The sequence below is a fragment of the Alligator sinensis genome, unplaced genomic scaffold, assembly GCF_000455745.1.
Source record: "Alligator sinensis unplaced genomic scaffold, ASM45574v1 scaffold1115_1, whole genome shotgun sequence".
NCBI classification, from domain to species: domain Eukaryota; kingdom Metazoa; phylum Chordata; order Crocodylia; family Alligatoridae; genus Alligator; species Alligator sinensis.
In genome coordinates this window covers 792,959-812,676 of record NW_005842317.1, presented here as the reverse complement: position 1 = coordinate 812,676, position 19,718 = coordinate 792,959, and the positions used below count along the sequence as shown (strand labels likewise).

Sequence of the window (19,718 nt, the reverse complement as noted above, 5' to 3'; positions counted from 1 at the left end):
CCCACGTGGGCCCACCTGTGCCTCCTCAGGATGGCCCCGCACGGGCTGCAAGTGGCTGCAGCAGGGAGCGCTGGCCATGGGGCAGGGGAGGGGCCACTTTTCCCTGGGCTCCTTCCCTGCCTGGGGTCCTCCTTGGTCTCCCTGCCTCTGCACCCGTACCTGAGTTTCCAGCACAGTGCAGCCACATCGTCCCAGGCTAGAAGCCCCTCTTGGGGTTTCTGGCTGGGGGAGGTGGGGTTGGGTGGGCCCTGCTGTTGCGGAAGCCTGCCAGGCTTCCCCTTGATTGTGTCTTCGGTTCCTGTCAGAAATGACAAATATTTATTTTCTAAATTTTTTTTAGGGGCCCCATGGGCTGGATAGAATGGCCTCGCAGGCTTGTTCTGGCTGCGGGCCATATTTTGCCCACCCCTGATGTAGGTTTTTCCTTCTACCATACCATTCCCTCACTAGAACTCAAATCAGTGAAGAGGCTATACTCAGCAATTTATCCCTCAAGATTTCTAGAATATTCTGCTCAAAATGTTTCTACTGCCCCTCCTTCCTGGCATTTATCTCCAGGTTCTTCCTCCTTGCCCAGGTCTACTCCACCCTCAACAATCCTCTCTTCGTTTAACTTCTTGAGACTTTGCACTTTTAGAGAGAGGCAAGGGCTTGACTGTGTGTATGCAAACTTGTAGAGTGAAAATAGGGCTGATGGGTAGGTAATCAGGTCTGTTCTCTCATTTTCATGTATTGCTGTTGACAAGGATGTTATCTCTAGAGACGCATATATCCACAGTTTGAGAACTGAAACTAACCATCACAGAGATGCTTAATGGGATTTTAGACCAGGGTTTTTCAGCCTTTTTTAAGCAGAGTACCCCTTCTGGTGGGTACCGCTTCTGGACGTAGAGCAAGAAGTGGTGTCCTGACAGAAGGCTGGATGCAAAACTGGTGGCGTGGGGAGCTTGCATGAGGCCACCACTGCCATGTATACACACTGTGCTGCTGCTGGGCACTGCTTTCCTGTGCCTAAGTATCCCGGCTTCTCTGCACTGCCAGCTTCGTCTGGCCAGCCAGGAGGAGGGGGGGTGTTACTGATGCCTCCCCATGTGAAGCTGGTGGTGTGGAGAAGCAGGGGTACCTGGAAAGTGGTGGGGCAGGGCTGCCACTGCCATCCATCACTCCAGGCCACCACCAGACACCACACACTGCTTTCCTGTGCCCAAGTATCCCCACTTCTCCTCACTGTCAGCTTCATTTGTGGCTGGCTATTGGCACCCTGCTCTCCTCTCCGCCCCCCCTCCCCCTCCCAACTTGAGGTGGCAGCGCTGACTGTATAGATGGTGGCGGGAGTGGCCGCTGTGTGTGAACTCCCTATGCCACCTCCACGTGCTGGGGGGGAGGGGTGCTGACGACCAGCTGGATGCAAAGCTGGCAGAGCGGAGAAGCAGGGATACTTGGGCACAGGAAAGTGGTGCACGGCAGTGATAGATGGCAGCAGTGGCCCAGCCCCCAGTGCTGCTGCTTCCCAGGTACCCCTACTTATCTGCACTGCTGGCTTTGCGTCCGGCTGGCCGTTAGCAAACCCCCATCCCCTGCTACTTCCGGCTGGCTGGATGCAAAGCCAGTTGCACGGAGAAGTGGGGGTACATAGCAGCAACGCAGAGTGATGGATGACAGTGGCAGCCCCACTCCCTGTCCTGCCACATCCCAAGTACCCCTGCTGCTCTGTGCTGCCACCACATACCTCCTGGGACCTTCCTGTGTACCCCTGTTCTAGACAAAACCCCTGCATCTTAACAAAATATCAAAAAATACAATTAAATACGAAAAATCTGATTTAAATTAATAAATCTAGGTTTTTTTTATGTTGATTTTTATTCACCCTGATCTTCTGCCCTTTTTAAAGCCTTTGTCCTTCATCTTAAAGGATTCTCTACTATGAAAAATTGATCCAAGCATGACTAGCTTCTGTCTCCTTTGATTAGGTTATTTAGAATATTTTGAAATGGATATTACTATAATTGCTAATGTTGCAGACTACTTGCATGAATTTACTGTATAAAAACAAAACAATGAATTTACAGTACTTTCTTACTCAACAGCTTTTTCTTGTGTGCATTTGCCTATCTGCTAGCATTAGTGACAACATATTTCTATTTTTTAGTCTTGAAGAACTAGTGCAGTTAATGTAAAAAAAAAAAAAAAAATTCCTTCTCTCTGCATAATTGTTAAATTCCAATCTGACACCTGTATAATTCCAATGTAGTTAAAAGATGTGAGAATCTATTTAAGCCTGTTGTTGATATGGCAAGGAATGAAACCAATTTAACCCTTTATAGAGTTCAGGCTGCGTTCACAGTGCTTGCAGTGTAATAGAAACTTAAAACCAAAGGAATTTATAATGCTCAGAGCCATAAATGTTTAGTTACTTTTTAAAGTATTAACCTTTAGCTGCAGTGTCTAGAACTCTGTAAATTTACCTAACTGTACAGTAATAACTTAGTTTTCAGCCTGCGAAACCAGCATGTTAATCGATGAACAGCCTGGGGATCTGCTGCTTGCTTCAAAAGCAGCAGTTGCACGTCTACATAGCTTTCTCTTCATATCGCTCAACAGCTAGATCGGGGCGTGCAATTCATAGGGAGGCTTGAGCTGTTGCAGGCTGGGTCAGCACCCTGCCCGTCCTGCCTGGTGCAGTAGTTCACCAGAACTTTATGCAAGTCCCATGGGTGGGCAGGGAGCATTGTTTGATAACTGGACAGGTTGGTGAGGCTGGGATCATGGGATGGGAACATAGGGTAATGATAGTGTTGAGGCCCAGGGCAGGGGCATACAGCCCCACACTCAGTACCCCAAGATCATGGACCTGAGGCAGAATGCAGTTCCCTGCCTGCTTGCAGACCCTGGCTGTGCCCCCATTTACTCTCCATGGAGACCCCAGGATTGTGGGGCAGTGACAGCATGGGGCTGAGGCAGAGCTATGATCTGCTCATGGCCTGTCTCTGCCTGTAAAACTGGGGCTATGCCTTGGGGCCCATGCTGTCACCACTTGAGGTCTCTGGGCCAGGATGGGGCTGCAGGGGGGTGAGGAGCTATATCTGGGAGTGGGGTGGGAGAGGCCAGGTCCAGGATCTTGGGGTGGTGACAGTGCAGGGCCAGGGCTGCGGTCCATTCCCTGCTTGTCTCTGCCCACAGAACCAGCACTTGTGGCAGTGCCACATGGGCAGTAGATTGTGGGTCAGCCCCAGGGCTGGGCCCACACCATTGCCACCTCAAGATGCTTGGTTCTCCCTGGCTACACCTGCCTATCTTGCTCCCTAGTAGCCTGCCATGCCATCCCAGCTGAGTGCCCTGCCTGTGTGGGGTGGATGGGCCAGATCTGGTGGCAGCCAGAAGGTGCTGTTGCTGCTGCCGGGACTGCTGTGAAATGGGGTTTGGCCACTGCACCACACCAGCCCTGCTGTTCTGCTTGGGATGGTGGGATTGCCTAACCTGACCTATGAGCCTGGGCCTTGTGGGGCTGAGGGACCTGCTGTGGGTTGGACAAAATCCCTCAGTGGGCCAAATGTGGCCCACAGGCTGTATTTTGCCCACCCCTGTGATAGATTGTACTTGTGTTTAGCTTAAGTATTCCCTTGGCAAAAAGTGCTGTTACTACATTAGGTTTCCCAAACTATAACTTGTGGTAAGTTGGCTTTTGAGACATGGCTTTAGTTTCATATTTTAGAGTGGTGATTTTTCTTACATTCTTGTGGACTGAAAAGAAAAGATTAAAATCAAGTAGCTCCCCAGTTTGCTCCGAGTGAAATTTTGACCTTCTATATACTTTGCCATCTTTGATTTCTCTACCTCTGTAGGGGATGGATGAAGAAAGAAGGGGATCTGAAGGACTCTATTATGTTATACCTCTGAGGTTGAGGTTGTTTCTGCACTGTTGTAGCAGAATGCTGCATAAGCCAGGAGAGAATCGCTTGATACTGGTTGAGCAAGGAGAGCAGAATAGAATTGCAGGTGGCACAGTTCCTCTTAGCAAGGCTTAGGAGTTTCCATCTCTTCTAGGACCAAAGGAATTTGAAGAGAAGAGGTTTGGCAGCTGGATAAATATTGGTGCATTAGTAATGCATCCCAAGTAGGACTAACAGGTTTAGTTACTTGTTCTGCAGTGGTTCCAGAAGAACAGTCATAGGAAATTAGGGTTGAAAGGGACCTTAGATCATCTAGTCCAGTGGTTCTCATCCTCTTTTTTTTTTTTGTACCAGGACCCATTTGTAAACACTGGCCAGTTTCAACCCAGTACCTGTTCCATGTTCCCCCCCCGTGTGTGGGGCAGGGGGGGGTGGGTATGTGGGGTGGGGGGAGGATTGTAGGACATGGGGTGTGAGCAACCCTTTGCAGGCTGGAACTGACAGCCCGTGAGGGAAAAGCCAGTTTCCTACATTTTTCTCCTTTTAAAGGAGAATCCATTTTTAAAGTTTGTTTATTTGACCCTTTCATATATTCTTGACCCACTTTTGGGTTGTGACCCACTGGTTGAGGATTGCTGATCTAGTCCAACTCCCTGCTCAAAGCAGGACTGTCCCCAACTAGATCATTCCAGTGAAGGCTTTGTCTTATTAGGTCTTAAAAACCTCCAAGGATGGAGATTCCACCACCATCCTGGATAACCTGTTTCTAGTGTTTTACTGCACTCCTAGTGGGAGAGTTTTTCCTGGTATCTAACTTAAACTTCTCTTGCTGCAACTTGAGACTATTGCTCCTTGTTCTGTCATCTGCCACCATTGAGAACAGTTTAGTTCCATCGTCTTTGGAACCCCTTTTAGGTAGCTGAAGGCTGCTATTAAATCCTGTCTCCCCTTCTCCCTCCAGTCTTGTCTTAGCTTATTTAGTCTGAAGAAGAGCAGTTCTCTCAGCCTGTCCTCATATGTCATGTGCCCCAGCCCCCTAACCACTTTTTTGCCCTCTGCTGGACTCCCTTCAATTTGTCTGTCCTTTCTGTAATGTGGGGGGGGCACAACCTGGACACACTACTCCAGACGTGGTCTCACCAGTGAATAATCACTTCTCTTGCTGCTTCTGGCAAAGCTTCCAGTATGCTGTTAGCTCTGTTTGCAACAGGGGCACACTGGCTCATATTCAGCTTACTGTCCACTGTAATCCCCAGGTCCTTTTCTGTAGATCTGCTGCTTAGCCAGGTGGTCCTCAGCCTGTACTGGTGCATGGGATTGTTCCATCCTAAGTGTGGGTTTTTGCATGTGTCCTTATGGAACCTCATGAGATTTTTGGTCCAACCCTCTAATTTGCTGAGGTTTCTCCAAATCCTAGCCCTACTCTCCAGCACATCTTCTACTTCTCGCAGCTTGGTGTCATCTACAGACTTGCTGAGGATGCACTCTATCCCACTTTCCAGGTCACTGATGGAAAATATTAAACAAAACCAGCCCCAGGACCAACCCCACTCCACTTTATACCAGTTGCCAACTAGACATCAAGCCAATGACTACTACCCTCTGGGCCTGATGAACCAGCTAGTTTTCTATCCACCTTCCAGTAGTCATCCAGCCTGTACTTCTGTAGCTTGCTTGCAAGAATGTTGTGGGAGACCATATCCAAACCCTTGCTAAGGTCAAGGTATAAAACATACCAAGGTTATGCATTACTGCCACCAGCAAAATTTGTGTGCCTGTCTGTTTGTTTAGAGTGATTTCCTATGAATCGTGAGTTCTGATAACGGGACAGTGTTCTGATGGACTGAATTAATAGTAAGGAAGTTGTTTCCTGCATTTGGTAAATTGACCTAGCAGGTCTAGAGGCAGTGAGGAATTGGGACCTCCCTAGGTTTAAGTCTGGTTCTTACAACAGGCAACCCCCACTTAACGTGGTTTCACTTAATGCTATTTTGCTTTAGCACTCATTTAAAATTCATACCTGATTTCACTTAGCGTTGAGCCAGTTTCGTTATAGCGCTCGGCAAAGCAGCAGCAGCAGCAAGAAGCAGTGAGTGGCAGCAAGCGGGCATGAACTCAGGGCCCATACTGGTGCCGCAGGGCCAGCAGGCCCTGACCTACTGAAGAATCTTCTTGTTGGCTGTTGATAGGATGCTGGTGTACATGAATTAGGGGGTGTTGATCTCTTGGAGCAGCAATACAGAAAGAGTGCACTGGATTTAAGGAGCTACAGTTGTAGAGGTCACATTCTGTGTAACTCCATGCTAAATGAGTTGAGCCTTTTCTTGCAAACTTGCTTAGTAGTGCAGCAAGTGTACATGATTTACTAGGAATCCTCCAAAGCAAGAGTAGGCAAGCTTTTCCAGCTGCAGAACCCAGTTGCAAGTACTGCTTGTCCCCATGGTGACACAGGGAGAGAGCCTTCAGCCATTTCTTGTCCCCAGTACCAAATGTTGCCAAAGTCCCATATCTGCATGCCATACCCAGTGACTGCAAGCCATAGCTTGCTGACTCCTCCTTCAGACTTGGATATCTTGGGAAGCTGGGATGGTTTAGTCAGGGATGGGCTTGCCTTGAACAGAGAGCTGGACTAGATGTCTTCATGAGGTTCTGTGCAGCCCTACTTTCCTATGACCCTATGTTACCAAATCTGCCCATTACTTTGGGGTGTGCTCATTTATTAGGGATAGTTTCTAGGGTCTTGGTGATTCTGTCAATGTGCTGCTTGTGTTACTATACGGAGCTGTATTTCTCCCTTCTGCAAGCCGTGACCCCCAGTGGAGCTATCTTGCAGGACTCAATCTCAATGGGCTGGGTTCCTCCAGTCACCAAATCAGTCATACACACAAACACACACAAATTAACGTGACACGCCTGACCTGGCCGGGCTGATCAGCATGGACAGGCTGACACCCTCATATGCCAAGAATCAGTTCATAAGAGCAACAATAAAATGCAGTCAGACACAAGCACACGGGTGAACAGAATCCCTCTGAATCCGGCTGGGTGTCCAGCTGACACCCTCATGGGCCAGCATTCAGTTCATAAGGGCACGTCTGAGTCAAACTGGGTCAATCAGCCTGTACAAGCTGACCCCCTTATGTGTTTCAAACTCAGCACGTCCCAATCTTTGGCCTCTTGATGAGCAGACCCCACAATAATTTGGGCTTCACAGGGATCTTTAGCATAGGTAAAAGAAGCGTTGCTGCAGAGCACGGGAGGAAAGAGAAGCAGAGAAGGAAAAATATACCCAATTACTACCAGTTTGACTATAAAAGTTATTTATTGCTAAGCATATGAAATATATAATAGTACTAGTAGTAATAGACATGCAAAAGAAAAACAAACACCAACAATGACAATACTACCCTGGTTTCACTAAGTATTTGGGGAAACTTAGCTCAAGCTTAACTGATACAGTTCAGGTTCAGAAGTTTATGCCTAGAAAGAAGACAGAGAACGCTGGGATCTCACCTAGTCCACGGTACTCAGGCTGCAAAGCTGACAGGCACAGTCTGTAGCACAGTCCTTGAAGGGAGAGATGATCTGTTCTTCCAGCGTCCCAAGAACGACAGGGGATGGTGTCAGCACAGGGGTTTTCTTCTTCTCCTTCTTTCCTCCTGCTTCTACTTCTTTTCCTTCCTTTTCCTCTTCCTCTTCTCCCTCTAGCAGCACACACACTTACAGATTTTTATACCCTCAGTTTAGCTGCTTCGAAGCACCCTCAGTAGTGTAAATCATTGTCTTTTCTATTGACAAGGGGTTATCTGGTTTGGACCATCTCAGGAAACTGATTGATAATCAGGAAACACTTAAGATTAGGGAGTAACCCAAATACTTGGGAGCCAGCTTGAAATTCCTATGGGTGGCAGATATACTGATGGGATATCTCATGGTTTCTTCAGGAACAATAGATAGCTTGCAGCATCAGGATTTTGGATTTTTACTTGTTGTGCACAAGCCTCAGCTTAGCATGACTTTTCCAGATCTTACTATAGTCTTTTAACAGACTTAAAGCAATTATTGGGGTGCTCATAACCTTTTGTGGAGAGGACTCCCACCAGTCGTCTCGGGAAAGATATGACAACACCTGGGATTAGGGCTCCAGCAGGCTGGATGCTGTGATGAACCCTTAACCATTGTTCAAATGTTGCCCATACCCCCTCTGACTCGGTCTCTTGCCTCAGCATTCCCTAACCCGGCAACCGAGTTTTAGTCAATCAAGTTTAAATAGGCCTCCCATAGTGGGACCGGGGAATGTACGGCCCGAGATGCCTATTAAACTTAGAGCTGTGTGTGTGTGTCTGGGGTGGGGAAAGTCCTTAGCAAATCCAGATTAGAACTGGTCTGATAAATGCTGAGCTGGGTGTGTGTGAACATGGGTTGATTAACATTGGAAGCACAGATTCCCCATCATGTAGCGCTCTCCTGCTTCTCTGGTCCCAGAATTCACTGCAGCCTCTGCTTCAGGCTTTCTCTTTTCCATCTCTCATGTAAATGAGACCTAGGGCAGTTGATTCACTCGTCACCCTTATCTGGTGAGGGTCTTAGGTGCGTCTCTCACTGCATCTTAATCAGTTTCGTTTAGGTAGAGGAGGGGGGGGAGTGAGTCCTTTGTGAGTCAGACAGACTGCATCCTGTACCAGGGTTCCCCAAGAATACAGAGCTGAGACGTAACACCTATGGTTGATTGGCCTTAACTGCCTTACAAAATACATCTTTGAGCCCAGGGTACTTGTGGTGGTGGTGGTGGTGGTGGAAGGGATGAAATGTTGGTTTAGAACTTCATCTTGCCACGAAATGGAAAACCGGGGTATAACAAATGTTTACAAAGGATGAGTGTTTGACAGTGGTAAAGGTGATTTTTACCTAATGATTCCTGTTTCTTATGACACAACCTGTTCAAAGATTGTATTTTGCTCTCCTTTTGTCTCTGTCTTCATCACTGGAAAACCTTTTTGGACACTTAAACTGTGAAGAGGAGTAGCTGTTAAGGAAATAGTGGTTATAGACCAGTGGTCACCAACCAGCAGATCTCAATCCACTGGTAGATTTCGGAGCCTCTTGGAGTCCAACCAAGGCTGGTGTGGAGGTCTGAGTGCCTGTGTGCATGCACGCGAGCACCCCAGCTCAGCAAGTCAGTCCATGGGGGAAGGAAGGGGCAGAGGCTAGATCAGGAGCAGGGAATTATCTTGGGTGGAGGGCTGCTCACCCAGTTTTGGCAGGCTGTTGAGGGCCACATGGGTAGCCCTGCCCCGCCCCCTGGTCACCATCTTGGGACCAACGTTCCAATGTCTTGGGACCAATGTCCCAGGGCCAGCACCAGTGGGGCCCAGAGTGGGACACAGGTCGGCAGGGGTCTGTGGAGCAGGGCTGGGCTGCACCAGCAGAGAGTTGGGAGCTGGCCTGGCTCCATAGAGCCCCTGCCAGCTGGGACTCCGCACTCCTGCCACCCTGCTCTGGGCCCCACCGGCATGGGCCAAGGGACACTGGTGTGGGCACTGTGCTTCCACTGGCCCCCCAACCCCGCAGTAGAGGCGGGGTGCAGTGCACAGCCCTGACCCCCTGCTTGCCAGCAGGGAAGAAGCTGGTGCTGAGCGTGGGGAAAAGTGGCCCCTCTTCCTCCCCATGGCTAGTGCCCCATGCTGCAGGTGCTTGCCACCCGCCCCGGGCTGTCTGGAGCAGACATAGGCAGCCTCATGTAGGCTGCAGGTGGCTGCAGCGCAGGGCGCTGGCCATGGGGTGGGTGAGGGGCCACTCTTTTCCCTGTGCTCAGCATCAGCTTGTAACCCCCCACTGCCAGCCTGGCAGTGGCACCAGGTTACAAGCTGGTGTTGAGCATGGGGGGAGTGGGAAGCAGCCCCTCCCCACCCCATGCCCAGTGCCTCATGCTGCAGCTGCTCGCAGCCTGCTTGGGGCTGCCTGTGCCTGCTCTGGACAGCCCTGCGTGGGCCGTGAGCGCCTGCAGCGCGGGGTGCTGGCCATGGGGAGGGCAAGGGGGGGGCCGCTTTTCGCTGCACAGGGAAGGAGACCAGGAAAAGCTGAGCACAGGGTGGGAAGTGGCCCCTCGCCCGCCCCATGCCCAGTGCCCCATGCTGCAGGTGTTTGCAGCCTGCATGGGGCTGTCTGGAGCAGGCACAGGCAGCCCCATGTGGGTTTCAAGCAGCTGCAGTACAGGGCATGGGGCGGGGAGGGGCCACATCATCTCTTTTCCCAGAAACCTGGGCCGGGGCTTCCGGCTGGGGGCCGAACGGGCTCCCTGTTGTTGGAGCCCACCAGGCTTCCCCTGGGTCCTACTGCCCTTGGTTCCTGTCATTTTTGACAGGAACCAAGGGCAGAGAAATATTAATTTTCTATACTTTTTTTAGGGGCCTTGCAGGCCAGATCTGGCCTGCAGGCCCTATTTTGCCCACCCCTGGGCTAGATCAAGGCCCCTACAGTGAGGGCCAGTGCTGCAGAAGGAGGAGCAGGGGTAAGTTGAGTGGGGCACCTGCTGGGGAGGCATGCCCCCGAATAATTTTTCCTTCCTTTGCCTCAATCTGCCCCTCGCCCCCTTTCCTTCCCACAGACTTACCTGCTGGGTCGGGGGATGGTGGCAGCACATGGTAGCTCTTGGGTTGCTTTTAAATGCCAAAGGTGATCTGCTTAAAAAGGTTGGAGACTGCGGTTGTAGACCAACTGGAAAATGGGCTTTTGCCCTTCAATTGAATTGTATATGTTGACATTTTTTTACTGTCGTCAAACAGCACAGACTTCTTACCCTTTCATTAAAAAGCCTGCTCATCCATTGATAAATCAAATGCTATGATTATGCTCTTATTCAAGCAGATTTTTTTTTATTCATATAAACTTTGGCTGTAACTTAAAGCTAGAATAAAAATTAATTCACTTTATTTTGATTTTGATGGGTTGGTTCTACTGAATAAGGAATTCTTTATCACTCTTAACTTGTTTTTTAGTAGGATCTTATACAAAAAGGAACTTCTTGAAAATAAAACCCATCCAGCAAGTTTAATTGGTAGTGTTGAAGTGATATAGCTGTGGTGATCCAGGAAACAACATGAGGCAAGACTTTTTGTGGGTGATGCTCTGTATTGAACCAATGGTATGATTTGAATAGCCTTAGAGAAGCTTCTGGGTGCCACAGTATCCTCCTTTGGGAGAAAAGCAGACACTGCAGAGCTGAGTAGCAGATGGAACAAACAGTTTATGTAAAACTCCATAGGTAAATAAAAATAAGATAAAAGATAAATTATCAGGTATCCAACAGATGAGAGATGCAGTGAAAACCTGACAGTGGAACAACAAGATGGTGTCGTTATCACCTGTGAAGTGCAGAGATTAGCAAGTATCTGGTGGTTTTAATGTTCTGTATTTCCTGTTTTTACTGGTTTGCCTGATTTTGTTGTTGTTGAAGTTATTGGGTTTTTACTGATTTACACCCATTTTTCAGTTCACTCAGTTTTACCAGGTACAGTAAATATGGGCAACTGTTGCTTCCTGAGTCTGGGAGGGCAATCCCCAGCAGCCTATCACCAAGTCCGAAATCACCAGAGGTGAAACTGAAAGTGTACTTTTGGTTTTTCAGCTGGCATTTCCAGGGGGTGCACAGCCAGTTTCAGGGGGTGCACATGCACCCCCTACGTATTGCCAGTGCCAGTAAAGTCCCTGCTAACTGGCATGAGTGGGGAATGTCTGGGGGTTGGTTAGCTGAGGCACAGGTTTCTGGCCAGATGTTGAGGGCGGGGAGAGGGGGGTAGTAGTGGTTACAGGCAGGGTGGGGGGCATTAGTGGGGGGGGAAGGTGGCTGGAGCCACTACCTGGTGGCATGAGGCTCCTGGCTCTGACCCCAGGAGGGGCCACAGGAATTGCTCCTGGGGTGGGTGTATCTGGCTGTGGCCCTGCCCCAGGGGCTGAGAGCTGCAAGCCCCACTGGGGGGCAGGTGAGAGCCTGGCCCTGCTCCCTGCGGCAGGAGCTGCCCCCAGCCACTGTACAGGCTGGAACTGCTGCCCAGGGGCCTGGGGCTCCTGGCTCTTACCCTGGGCTGGGTGGGAGGTGCCTGTGCCAGGGTCTGGATCAGGGTTGGGTCTGGCCATGGACCACTCCTGCCAGCCCCTGGCCTGCACTGTGCCATGGTGCAGGAGGGGGTGTCAGCTGCTTTTGGGGTCACTGCAGCAGGGGCTGGGGTGAGTGGGGACAAGCGGAACCCCAGGGTGTTCAGGGCACGACACTGCCCAGCAGTTGCAGGCAGCTTGCATTGTCTGCTCCCGGCGCCACTGAAGTAGGGGCCGTCATGCCCTGTGCCCCACAGGGCTCTGCTTGTTCCCACTCACCCCAGCCCCTGCTGCAGTGGTCCCAGGAACAGCAGACACCAGCTTTGGAGGGAACTGTAAGTGTGTGCGGGGGGGCACAGCTCTTGCTGCTAGATGTGCTCCAGGCTGCACTGGACTATCATCCCAAGTGCAGATCTGGGGGCCTGCAGCCCTCCCAGGGTGAGTGTAAGAATAAGAGTTGCGCCCCCCACATCCACTGACAGTTTCCCCCTCTTTGCTCCTGGCTGCAGCCCTGGGAGTGGCCAGTGGGCTGAGCCCCACCCCTTCCCTAGCCCCAGCCTTACTTTTTCCCTCCATCACTGCCACAGGAACATATTATTTCCCTTGATTTTAAACTGGTCTTTTCCTTTCCTTCCTTTCATCCCAATTTCAACCTGGTTGTTTGAAAAATTCCCAGATTTTTTTTTTTTTTTAATATTCTGAAAATGCAGAACACTAGGTATATTACAATGGGCAGCGAAGTCCTTGTTCATGTTAAGTCAGATGTTAGGAATGGACTTGCAGAAAACTAATCTTTTGCTATTGCTATAGCTTTTCTTTGGTTTTGTCCATCAATCTCTTGATTCCAGAGCTTTGATAAACTCATAACTCTGGCTTGTCTTTCAATCTTGTTAGTCACTTCTGTTTGCCTCTTTAGTTTTGTGCCACAAATATTCCAGTGCCCTTATGTAAAAGATTGGCTGACTGTCAAATCAAACGTATTGCAGGAGTGTTTGTTTAAAGTGATGATTGTGCACAGAATAGCTCTGTAAACAGGATTGTAGGGGTCATATTTGTGTCATTGGTTCCAAATCGGACTTGCTCAGTTCACAATTTTTAAAATGCATTTCTCATAATTAAATATACGAACCTAATCTGGGATCTGATAATGAAATGCTCTTGCACTTTGCACTCCACCCCCTCCCCCATGTGGCTTGCATTACCAGTGGTGAAAATTCTGCAACTAGACTTTTATTTGATTAGTGCTAGTTAGAAGGTGAACCTTGCTTCTCCATAGTTTTGGCCCTGCATTGCTCACAGAAGTATAGGCTGACCTCAGACATAGACCTATGACTTATTTTACATGGGGGGGAGGGGTGATTTGCTGGATAAGAATACACCAGTTTATGGCCACTTTTTAATGTAACTTCTTCAGAATGGGTCTAAATAGAAGGCATAAAACTGAGGCATGTTTTCACATAACAGGTTAATATGCTGAGAAGAAAGTAGCATCTTGGTTATCTTACATATTTTTTTTGTAACTACTTAACAGACATTTAGTTAGTATTATTAAGTTTCAAATTTTGAGCATTTTTGGGGAGTGGGAAGAGGAGGATAAAGAAAAGCAGTTTTGTAATAGCCTGAAGCAGAAAGTCATCTCAGCTTATGGGAACCCAGGCTTTTTTTTTTTCCAGTAGAAAGCAAAAATGTCTTCAGTTAAGACAGTAAATTGTTGTTTAATTGTTGTTAATTTTAATATTATTAATTTGGATTCCTTAAAGGAAGGCTGAAGTGTTTGCCAGTTGTGTTTTGCATGTGTCCATGTCAGCCTCTAGAATTGAGGTGAAGTTTTATCTTAATCTCCATTGTATGTGGTTCTTAATGGCAAGATTGTACAGCATTTCTGTAACCCTTTGGTGCAGTATGATTATCAACATGAAGAATCTTTATTCATGATATCTTTCTGGACTACTAGGTTACAAAACTATCAAGTCACAAGTTAAGGCAGCAAGTTTGCCTTTTTAGAAGAATGTGACCAATTTGCTTGAATTGGGAGCCTAGAGTTCAGGTGCCGAAGTATAACGTTTTAGCATCTTTTAGGCATCCAAGCTTCAAGATTCTGACTTGCCCCCTTGTGGGCTTTTTCAGTGGTGACCCTATCTTTCATGCGACTGTCTCCATGAATTAACACTTTTAAAGATTTTCCTTTTATAAGTAGGTCTCTAAGTGCTCAGCTCCTTTCCTAACAGTTGTTCTCAGAAGTCTCTGGGTGAGGTTTATGCATCAGAACATTCAGATAAGATGCTAGCCAGCCAGCTTTTAAAAGTTTTTACATGGGGGTCACCACTAACATAATGGTGAGGAAACTGAAACCTGGCCAGTCACAAATCTAAAGGGTTGTAACAGAACTTGTTTTAAACTGTACGTCACTATGTTAATCTGTGGTAGACTTAGTTGCTTACTGGATTATGTGGTCACTTAGTCATTTGCTCATTGTTTATATACTTGGTTTTCTCTCTCCCCCTCATTGTAAGATCAGGACTTAACACATTTAATAAATTATTTTTAGTTCTCTTTGGACCGTGGGCAGAGTTGTCACTGTGAGAAATGGGTATGATGCACTTTGGTTAGAAACGACCAACAGCAGTGCAGTTTTTTTGATTCAACAGGACAGCAACATTTTAAACTTTGGCTTTAAATTGTTTAAAGAATTTTTGCAGGTCTCTTTCATCAGTGACTGCATTAAATCTTTGTGTTTAACTTTGGCAAAACTTAACAGTTTTAAAGTAGGCATTTGTATTGTTGTATACAACAGGGGTGGTCTACTAATGACATGCATGCTGCAACTGGCTCATGGCAGATCAGGGAGTGGGACAGGCAGCACAGTGGCAAATTGGGTAGGGAGCAGAAAGAGCAGCAGATTGGGTAGAGGAAGGGGATTGGAGAGGTACTTGGAGGGTTTAATTTGTAGCATGCCTCCCAAAAAAGGTCTCATCTTGTCCCATCCCCCCAGGCAGAGTATGGAAGTTCACACTTCTTAACTGCTTTTCACCGGTAAAATCGCTGTTGAGTAGAAGGTTTTATTTAGCAGGTAGTGGTTCACATGCACTGCAGCAAGCCTAGAAAGCCCCTCTGACTAAGCAGAAATTGCATTGGGTGATATGTAAAGTTTAAATCATTGTAACCATTTTTCTGTTGCATAGTTTGTTGCATAATTTAAGGACCCGGATATAAGGCTTGGCAGCCCATCCCTTGTGTTTCTTGGTTTATGACTGTCGGCTTTGCGGAATACGGCTGAGATGAAAGGACTTCCTGAGGATGCAAACTACTCCATTGGCCTACTGGATGAAGGAATAACTCCTGCAGATGTTATTGACAACTATATTTTTGAGCAAACTCATGTAAGTACTTGATTCCCAAAACAAGTCTAGTTTATTTTAACATAACACTGTTCTTGTTTAAGTTACCGGCATTTAATTTTTAATCTGTAGTGGTAATTGAAGTCTGACTAACAGTTATGTTATGGGTGCCACGGCATTGACCCCTTCAGATAAGGCTGTATACATTTTTCCATATAAACTTGTATCTGGTTGTGTTAGCCCTTTGAACTGAAGTTCTGTTAGTCCTTTGCTTCAAGTTGAAATATTTTGGGGAAAACTTGGTGTACGGAAACTAAAACAAAGAAAAAAAAACCCAAAGCCACATACCCCTCCACTGTTCAGTCACATCCAGTTGTATGAGGCTAGAGGTGAAATCATCTTTCTGACATCTAAAATTTTTCCAGCTGATTCATTGAAGAGCTGTAGCCTGTGTAGAATTTGGGACATGGACATGAAATATTGCAAACAAGAGATTGGGGGGAACAAGAAATAACTGCTATCCTAATGAACTATGTGCACATGCATGTGTACAGAGTTTGCCTCCTTGTGTACCAAGTGCCTTGTGTGTGCTCTAGCTGCCACTGATCCTCCTACATGGCAAATGAATAGTGAACAGGTTGATGTTACTGTATCTCCTACAAACACCCTTTCCTTGGGCAAGGTGTTGCTGGGCTGGGAGGTGGTAAGTCTATCCTAGGTTTTTTCACAGAAAAGCTATGAAATTCTGTGCACACCATAGCCTTTACTGAGCAAGGTTATTCCCTGCAGCTTCATCTTTATAGGCAGGCAAGTATGCTCCTCATTTTACAGATGCAGTAATGGAGAGTCAGGCTGCACTGTCTCCCCCCCCCCGAGATATTAGAGATGAGATCTGTTCTGAACGCCATACCTAGGAGTTCTCCACTTAATTACACTGCTTTTCAGAATGAACTTGCCATACATAAGTGGCACTAGAAAGTAGTTTGGGGCGGGGGCTGGGTAGTGTGGAGCATGCCTGCCTACCCCTCCCTCCCACAGGGCGGTTCCAGGGTTGGTGCACACTGGTGTTGTGTGCGTGGCATCAGAGGAGTGTGCGGCAGGGGCTGTGGGTGCGGGGCTGCAGTGGTGTTGGAGCCACTATTGCCGGCCCAGTTTGGGGAGGGGAATAAGTCCCGTTAGCCCCAGCATTCCACCGCCTATGTTGCCAGATGTGTGTATGTGGCTATACTGTCAATTACTAGACCATATAACCTTCTGAATTGTGTGGAGAACTCACCAAATCCTGATTCCTGGTCCTCTTTCTATCAAACAGGTAAACCTGTGCTGTGGGTATGAAACTCCTCCTAGATCCCAGTCTTGCTGGTATAGGGGGACAGTATGCTTCCAGAACTTGTATTGGTTCTTTCATTCTTCCCTTTCCTCAAAGGAAATTGATATTTTTTAGTATCCTTGTGCATATGCACTTGCAAAGTCGGAAGTCAAATGTTAAAATTGATGTTGCCTGGGAAATCTAAATTCAAATGCATGTTATGATACTCCTTATGTGATCACAGGCTGCTAGTTTTATGGGACCCCTGCCTCATTGATTGCACAGGAGGGACAGTAAATGAAGAACAGAGGATGATCTCCTGTGGTTAAGACATTGGACTGAGACCAGACATCCTATGTGATGTTGAGTAAGACTATATTAACTGATGGATAAGGGGACCTAATGTGAAGTTGCATTGGTGACCTGGCATTTCCCTAACTTTCCAGTACTTGACTTTACAATATTAATGCTCTTAATATAGGTTTCTGTATGTATTTTAATAGGATTTCCATGCCTCTGACATGGGATAGAACTTTAATGTGTTTGAATCTGCCAGTTAAAAAAAATAAAATAAAATAAACAAATTGTTTCATTAAAATGTCACATGAGCTGCTGGTTTTGAAATAATAGTAGTAACAATTGGAAAATTCCCCATTTTATAAGATACAAAACTATGTTCTGATCATGGAAGCATTTATTTAATTTTTCCCCCTCCAGGAAGTTCTAGACTTCAAAATATGTATGCTTGTAAAACACATGTTTTGTGTTCTGAAGTATAGTTAGAATGATGATACTACCTAGCAGTTAAGTAGAATCTTTCAGCCAAAGAATTGCAAGGTACTATCTAAAAACTTTTTATATCTTTGTAGTAGAAGGTATTCATTTTAAGTAAGCTGGCAGAAAAGTCAAGTCAATTGCTAGAGGTCATATGTAAAAGCTATGCTTGAATAGGGGAAAAAGATGTATGTAGCCTTGACTCGCAATGATTGTCAGATGCAGTAAGCATGAGACTTCATGCTTCATCGTGTTTTTGGGGTGGGGGTTGTGCTTTGAGGGGAAGGTCCATAACTCTCTTTTTAAAAGTTTGATTCTTATTTCTTTTCTAACTTCCTTTGTTTTACAGACTGGAAAAAAAGCATTTTTTGTTGGTGATCTTGGAAAGCTTATGAAGAAACACATTGAATGGCAGAACGTGATGGCACCAATAAAACCATTTTACCCTGTAAGATGCAATTCTACTCCAGCTGTACTTGAGATTCTAGCAGCTCTTGGCACCGGATTTGTGTGTTCCAGTAAAGTAAGTGTTAATTCTGTAACTTGCTGTTACCTTCCTTGAGCCCTGTTTAATCCGTTTCAGGTAATACAACAGCTTTTGGCATTAGTTACCATGCTAATATTGTCTTTTTGCCTTTGTAATACTCAATTAAAGAGTATATAGTTTAAAGCTGTACTTGTACCCTTGAAATAACTGGCTAACATACAAATTAGCTAAAGGAAAACCTTATTTGTGCAAGTTCCAGAATAAATTTTACACATTCACTACAAGATTTTCATTTGCCGTTCTTAAAACTCTGCTACTGTCTTGTTTTCTAGACTGAAATGGCAATGTTACAGGACTTGGCCATAGCTCCTGAAAATATCATGTATATAAATCCTTGCAAGCAAGCTTCTCACATAAAGTACGCAGCGAAAGCTGGGATAAACATCATGACTTGCGATAATGATATTGAGCTACAGAAGATTGCACGTAATCATCCAAATGCGAGGTAAGTGTTGAAAATGTTAGTATTTTTCTTGCTGTGAGAATTTTAACTTCTGCTATGCTACCTGTTTACTGGGAAGCAGGAAAAGTGTATTTTTAATAAAATGTAGCCATGCTAGTCTTAATCTAACCTTGTCTCTATTGCAATATTTATCTAAAGATGCTACTGCTGTTTTGTAGAATTTTCTCTTCTTGGTTTTGGTTTCCAAGCTTAGTAGGAGAAAATCACTCCTCCTTGGTATTCTCTTCCCCTCCCCTCCAAGGTTGAGCTGGGTGAAGACTGGAAGCCCAAGTTTCACTTAATGTTTCAGTAACTTAATGTCAGCATTTTGGCACCTCTTTGTCGACAAGCTGGTTTACTTTGTGCAGCTTGAGTAGCTTTTCTTTCTTTCAGGACTTCCTTTACTTCCCTGGCTCCTAAAGGCTTCAACCAAAGTCTGGGGGACAAATTCTCAACCAGTAAAACTACACATTTGTGTGCTGTATCTGGCACTTGTATGATGCCACTGTACAGCATATCCATGTTCAATGGAGAACTAAAAACAGTGAAGGTTTGCTTCCAGTCCCTACTTGTGCCACTTTGACCTAGAGGGTTTCAAAATAGAAAGCAGATATAGATATATACTTTAATTTACCTCTTAGATGGAATATTGTTAGTGCTACCCACATTGGATCTAGATTTCATAGATTCATAGATTTCATAGACATCAGGGCTGGAAGGGACCTCGGAAGATCATCGAGTCTAGCCCCCCGCCCAAAGGGCAGGAAGTCAGCTGGGGTCATAGGATCCCAGCAAGATAAGCATCCAGTTTCATCTTGAAGGTGTTCAATGAAGGCGCTTGAACCACCTCCGGTGGCAGGCTGTTCCAGACCTTGGGGGCTCGGACAGTAAAGAAGTTCTTCCTTATGTCCAGCCTGAAACGATCTTGAAGTAGTTTGTGACCATTTGACCTAGTCATCCCTTGGGGCGCTCTGGTGAACAAACGTTCCCCCAGATGCTGGTGGTCACCCCTGATAAACTTGTAGGTGGCCATCAGATCACCCCTGAGCCTGCGCTTTTTCAGGCTAAAGAGCCCCAGGGCTCTCAGCCTGTCATCGTAGGGTCTGCTTCCCTGACCTCTGATCATGCGCGTGGCTCTTCTCTGGACTCTCTCAAGCTTCTCCGCATCCTCTTTGAATTGTGGAGCCCAAAACTGGACGCAGTACTCCAGCTGCGGCCTCACTAAGGCCGAATACAGGGGGAGAATGACGTCCCGGGACTTGCTTGAGAAGCATCTATGGATGCAAGTCAGCGTTTTGGTCGCTTTACTAGCCGCCGCATCGCA

At 46.7% G+C, this 19,718-nt stretch overlaps 1 protein-coding gene across 4 annotated transcripts in view; it reads left to right on the top strand.

Annotated features, from left to right (window-relative positions):
• Window positions 1-19,718, top strand: part of AZIN1 (antizyme inhibitor 1) — a 49,429-nt gene that overhangs the window by 12,059 nt on the left and 17,652 nt on the right. For 2 of the 4 annotated variants that reach the window (XM_025209926.1, NM_001291725.1), the window contains 3 exons: window positions 15,167-15,364; window positions 17,755-17,928; window positions 18,225-18,397. In XM_025209926.1, the coding sequence (XP_025065711.1) occupies window positions 15,263-15,364; window positions 17,755-17,928; window positions 18,225-18,397 (449 nt within the window). In that variant the 5' untranslated portion in view covers window positions 15,167-15,262. Of the gene's footprint in view, window positions 1-15,166; window positions 15,365-16,875; window positions 16,999-17,754; window positions 17,929-18,224; window positions 18,398-19,718 lie in introns of those variants that run through there. The other 2 variants (XM_025209927.1, XM_025209928.1) reach the window with 2 other exon arrangements.